Below are 6,125 nucleotides of genomic sequence, written 5' to 3'. Positions count from 1 at the left end.
TTATAACATTTCAACTGAGGCACTAAATATACCACGTCACTTGTGCTAACTAATAAAAACCCAAAACGGCAAGCAAATTTTAATTCTAACTGTCACCTCTATTTTCTCTCTATTTCCGGTTTTTCACCTCTCCATTCTGACAAATTAACTTTCCTTCCCACCTCCCTCTAAATATTACAATTAACTTAAGAATCCAAAAATATTCTATTTAAATTAAAATTAAGGATATAATAATGAGATATTAGATAATATTCTTGACATCCCTGTTTAGCAACTCATGTTTCTAAAATATTATATATAATGGATAATCCTCAAATCTAAAAAAAAATGTTAAGTAAATAAAATACAAAATAACTAAAAGTAAACTAATTAGTAGCCCTTAAACATCTTAATTTTTGGTAAGTCCCCCTTAGATGTTGGATATCTATCAATATCTTATATAATCTCTCTAAAATATTTATGTTTATCATTAAATAAATTATATATCAATTTGTAAGTCTTACAAATTAGTTTTAAAAAAATAAATATAAATATTTTAAGTAATTTATTTAACTTTCTCAATATTCTTAAATAGATGTTTTTATTGGTGTACATATGAAACTGGAGACTCATTTCCAGTAACTTAGTCCAAGGTAATGACAATTTGATTATCTTCATGTTGAACTTTTTCCCATATTGTAATTACAATTTATTGGTTGTGCTTATGCACTGTGGATATTGCATTAACAAGGTTCCATTTGGTATGTGATTTAAAATATTGGCTATAACTTATTGTCTATTACCAACAAAGCAATGCTTATTGACAATAACAAATATGTACATGACTTTAGCTAATTGGATAAACCTCTGGTATGGGTAAATCACAACAACTAATTAGCTATTAATAACAATTTATATATTCACAAGAACAAATTAGCCAGGAACAATTTTGTGCAACATTTTTCTGTTGTAAGTAAATCACACAACTGATTAGTTATTAACACTTTCAATATTCACAAGAATTGATTATTTATTGACTGTTTCGTGTAAATTAGTCATTTTTTGATCTTCTAATAATTAAAGACATTGAAGTAAATTTACAAAATTCGAAAATTCCAAATTGGTCCCCTCTAACCATTTGGGATTTGTTGAATTGAATTGACTAATTTGGGATTTGAGCTTTTTAAATGGATCTAAATGACATTTTGCTTGATTTTTCCATTATATTAATTTAATTATTTATACTCCAGAATCGGTGTCGCCTTCCCCTTCTGTCAGCGGAGATGGCCGGACGGAAGCATCGGAAGCGGAAAGACGGCTCAAAACGCCGTGAAGTCTCCTTGACCCGCGACGGAGGATCCTCTATTCATCGCTCAAATCCCTCAGTCGACGACGAACCTCTTCTTCTCCGCCGTCGTCCCCATTCTCCTCCATCTTCCCCCTCGGCTCTCCGAGACCGCATCGCCGCCAAGAACCGTGAGATTCAATCCCTCCTCCTCGATAACCAACGGCTGGCAGCCACGCATGTGGCGCTCAAGCAAGAACTGGCTGCCACTCAGCAAGATATTCGGCACTTGTCCTCTGCAGCGGCCGAAGTAAAGGTTCAGAGAGACATTGAGGTTCGCGAGATTTACGAGAAGTCGCTACAGATGGACGCCGAAGTTCGGGCCATTGAAGCCATGAGCTCCGACTTGGCTCAGGTGCGGGCGGATGTACAGGAACTAATTGAGGCCAGGAAGGACCTCGCGTCGCACTTGCAGGCGATTGAGAGCGACCTTGCGAGGGTTCGTGAGGAGTCGCAGCAAGTGCCTGCAATCAAGGCGGATATTGGGGCTATGCGTCATGAGATTCAACGAGGAAGGTATGTTTCTGCTACGCCTAATTCTTGGACCACTTTTCTACATTTCTAATCAGTGTCGCTTTATTTGTTTATCTCCTGTGTCAGCATCATTTATGTGTATGAGAGAAAGCAAGCTTGAATTGATCATCTTTGTGTTGGGTGAACGATTCAATGAATTCCATGTATCTAATGGAACATATGGTATTATATGTTTATATGCTTTTAAGGACATATGTACTTGGTTGGTTTATTTTTCAAAAATTGGTCTGCACAAAGAAATTGATATTGATAATTGATAATACATGTACAAGCGCATGATATCGCATTCATACTTCCGTGAAAGAGGGTAAACATATGCAATTCACATACTGTTATAGTGGGCATGTGACCGTTCTTATTGCTTCACACACATCCATCTCTATTCTTCTAGGGTTGGTGTGTGTAATGATGTGATGCTTCGACATTATTTTGGCATAACGATAGTTCATGGCTTAAGAAAATGAGCAAATATTTGATTTGTAAATTGTTATCGATATCTTATTCATGTTTGCAGCTTGTGTTATCAGTCCTGATATTTGCTTGTTAATCAGCTGATTTGTCGATTAAATATGCCTGTGTATACAGTGCTTCTGTCCTTATATATCTCCATACCTGTGCCTTAAAGTTTATCAATTTATAGAATCCTATGTATTATATCATGTCATATTCAATACGTACACCCATATCAGTATTAATTAAAGTAACACTTTTATGAAAAATAAAATAAAATAAAGCAACATTATGTCATGTACCAAATGGGGGGAGAAGACCTAGTGATGGGAGAACAAAGATTAAGTTTAATGCCTTATTAAGTAGAAGAGTGAAATGAGTGCCATGTGATTATTGTGGCACTTTCTGCACGATATGTTGAGTCTGAGGTTTTTTTGGTTGAAAATACAAAGAACATTGGAAAGCATTTTGATATGTGATTGTAATTGTTTGGCCACACCCCAAGAATGCGACAGCCTTATCAAGAACGGCCAAGAACTCCAAGTAGTTGACAGTAAGGTAGGTTCCTTCAGTCATGAGTCCCGAGATTCTTTCATAACTAATGGTTGCAGTCTGTCTTATTGTTCTAAGTTCATCTCTTTGATTTCAGATTTTGTACTCTACCTTGTACTTGACCCTTGAGGCGAAGGGTCCCTTGGGAGGGGGTATTGATATGATATTGTAATAATTTAAAGAAGGGAGTTAAAGGTAGTTGGGGTTTATTAGCCGTTAGTGATGTTAGTGACTATTAGACCGTGAGAGTCATAGGCTATAAATAAGAACCAAAAGGTATTTGTAATTCAGGTTGTTGATAGTCAGTGAAGTGAATTCGTTCATTTTCTCTCGTCTCTCTGTTTCTACTCTCCTTATATATATCTCTTTTCTCCTCTTGTTCAGATTAAAATTCTCCATCACATTTCAAGCATGCATGATATACTATTTGACCAATGAGCATCTACGTGCATGTGAAATTCTTCTTTTGTTTGCCCTCTCTTTTGACAATCAGATGCTATAAATAAGAACTAAAAGTTATTTGTAACTCAGATTGTTGATAGTCAATAAAGTGAATTTGTTCAGTTTATCTTGTCTCTCTGTTTCTACTCTCTTTCTGTCTCTCTTTTCTTCCTCTTGAGTCTTGACCAGATTAATATTCTCCATCGCATTTCAAGTATGCAGGGTATATTATTTGACCAACGTATGAAATTCTTCTTTTTTTTGCCCTTACTTTTGACAATCAGATGCTGAAAACCGCTTACCTCACTGCAATAATTGCTTTATACTTTTGTTTATTGATTAATTTAGGAATGCAATTGAATATGAAAAGAAGACATATGCTAGTAACCTTGAGCATAGACAGACAATGGACAAAAATATAATAATTATGACCCGAGAAGTTGAAAATCTACGGGCTGAGCTTAATGCAGAGAAGAGGGCTAGGGCTTCAGCTGCTCTCCCTGCAGTGACAGTGATGAATCCAAGTAACTATCTTGATCAATTATCTTAAAGTTTTCTATATGCAACAGAAGCATGACAAGAAAGTTTGGTTGAACTTTGTTTTAACATTTTTGGACTTGTTTTGTATTTAGGCCCTGGGTATCCTCCAAACTATGACAGTCCTGAAATGGGATATGGAGGATTTGCATACTCTGAATCCTATGGCATGCATAAGGTATATATCAAACTTTTCTGTATTTATTTCATATTTTTCACAAGCTACTCCAAGTTAAACATGCAGTGGGAGCTTTGCATCTGAAATATTACACACATGTTTAGTTGCTGCACAAGTAACCAAAAGAAAAAGGGAGGAGGAACAGCACTGCTTAATGCTTATTAAGTGAACACATAAACAATATTAAACAAGATAATATTGCATATTGACTGCGTGGTATTTAAAGACATAGGATAATCAGTATAACTAAGCTGTTGCTAACTCTGGTCCTTTCTAAAAGAACCTTTGGGGAAGTTTGCTTTGGTTCTGTTTAGAAGAACCCTCCAAATTGTCTTCTACATTACTTTTTTATATATATATAAAAATACCCTTAGTTACTTTAATCCAAAAGATCAGTGAACTTATTACCATTGACTATTCATAATTATACGGGTTCAAAAGGTACTTGCTCTTCCAAACCTGAATTTTGTTTGAATTAGGTGAAAGTGGAGTGAACCATTTGTGAATGAATGAAAACTTGAAATGAAATTTGTTTGACTTGATGGGAAAACACAGGAAAATATGGAGCAAATCAACTTGGAAACATTCAATTTACAGTCCACCAACATCTATTTCTTAAAAAGTGAATAGAAAGTAAAGATAATAGAATCCATACAGTGATAATGCGAGGTAAATAAGTGTTACTGTATGCATTCATGAAACGTGTTATCCTTTTCTTTTTCCTTATCCCCCTCTCTTTTTTGGCCATCTTGAAAAATGGATAATTAGATATATTACTTTTTCATGTCGGATGAATTCTAGAATAACAAATCACATATTTTGCAAACATTTTCAGATTCAAGGTGGGGCAAATAATGCTCATTCTCAATATGCATCTGGAGCAGCTTTACATCATCATCCTTCTGACGTGCAACATATTCATCGATAGTCATTCCGTAAATGCATACGTTTGGAAATAACAGACGGAGAAAATCTGTAAGCAGTCGATATTATTTAATTTTGAAGAAATTATTCATCAATGGTGGGTTATAATTATGGTCAGATCTGATAGGGAAAAAGTTATAAGCTAAGCGTCAAGTTTTTTAATTAGCAAGCTCCAACCAAATAATACTTTTGTGAAGTCGTAAATGGAAATATGTGCGCGTTTTTTTAATTAAATTATATTACTTTTTGTTTTTAATATAAGATCTGCTTAGCTAATTTAGTTAAATTAAGAAAAGTAGTTAAATTAGTTGTTTGTCAAAAACATATGTTGGCTTTTTAAGATATTCTCTTAAATTATTTGGATTGAAACTCTTTTTAACATATAAAATCAACAACATTATTTCGGATAAGTAAAAGGGACAATAATTTTATATTTATAGTTAAATTTAATATCCCACGGTTTAAATGCGATCCATCACGGTGTGAAAAAAGGAGGGAAAGAATGCGATCCAATTGGTAAACTGTACACAGACTCAACCTTTGATAAGCATTGAAAACTTCTTTTTAATTTTTGTTTATTTTTTTATTTTTTACAGTTCTCTGTTCAAAGTGAAACAGTCGTTTTAAGGGGCCTTGACACATATTAACACCATTTAAACCAGGAATAAAATAATATATAAAAATAAGATAATGTTACAAGGGAACAGATTGGATTTTAACGGATAATGAAAATTGTCTTTGTTACAAGAGAGAAGAAAAATATGAATAAGACAATAGAAAGAAGAGGAAAATGTAATGGAAGCAAAAGGAAAAATAGATTCATTTAGAAGCACACCAAATGCGCATCCTATGGTCCATACCCTATATACGTTATATAGGCCTCTGAACAAAATTAAAATAACAAAAAAATTAACTTAAAAAACCAGAGTTAATTTCAAAATTGTCTCTCAAAGCTTATGGACAAAAATGTTTAACATAATCTTTCAAATTTGATCTTATTTTAATTGTAATCTCTAAAATTTAAAATCAGTAATTTTGATTTCCAAAATTTGATTTGTTTGTCTAAAAATTTTGGCAAACAATAATTTTGTTTTTGTACACAAACAAGATTTTAAGAAACAAAATTATTAATTTCAAATTTCAAGGACTAAGATTACTTATTTCAGGAACTATTAAAAGTAGTTT

At 33.5% G+C, this 6,125-nt stretch overlaps 1 protein-coding gene across 1 annotated transcript; it reads left to right on the top strand.

The window, feature by feature from the left end:
• Window positions 1-1,229: 1,229 nt before the first annotated feature.
• On the top strand, window positions 1,230-5,196 carry LOC114759780 (protein FLX-like 1). The gene is made up of 4 exons (XM_028949033.1): window positions 1,230-1,840; window positions 3,650-3,825; window positions 3,934-4,016; window positions 4,852-5,196. Exons 1-4 carry the CDS (start codon window positions 1,263-1,265, stop codon window positions 4,942-4,944), a joined length of 930 nt encoding a protein of 309 aa, XP_028804866.1. The 5' UTR covers window positions 1,230-1,262; the 3' UTR covers window positions 4,945-5,196.
• The last annotated feature ends 929 nt before the right edge of the window (window positions 5,197-6,125 follow it).

The sequence above is a fragment of the Neltuma alba genome, unplaced genomic scaffold (genome assembly GCF_004799145.2).
Source record: "Neltuma alba isolate B1F8T4 unplaced genomic scaffold, ASM479914v2 tig00010901_pilon, whole genome shotgun sequence".
Classification (NCBI taxonomy): domain Eukaryota; kingdom Viridiplantae; phylum Streptophyta; class Magnoliopsida; order Fabales; family Fabaceae; genus Neltuma; species Neltuma alba.
This window is presented reverse-complemented; position numbering and strand designations above follow the sequence as displayed.

Bases quoted from the DNA above. Each gene is read 5' to 3' on its own strand.
- LOC114759780 (XM_028949033.1), top strand. From the start codon at position 1,263: ATGGCCGGACGGAAGCATCGGAAGCGGAAAGACGGCTCAAAACGCCGT. The intron at 1,841-3,649 runs GTATGTTTCTGC...TGATTAATTTAG, and splicing joins CATGAGATTCAACGAGGAAG to GAATGCAATTGAATATGAAA. The intron at 4,017-4,851 runs GTATATATCAAA...AAACATTTTCAG, and splicing joins AATCCTATGGCATGCATAAG to ATTCAAGGTGGGGCAAATAA.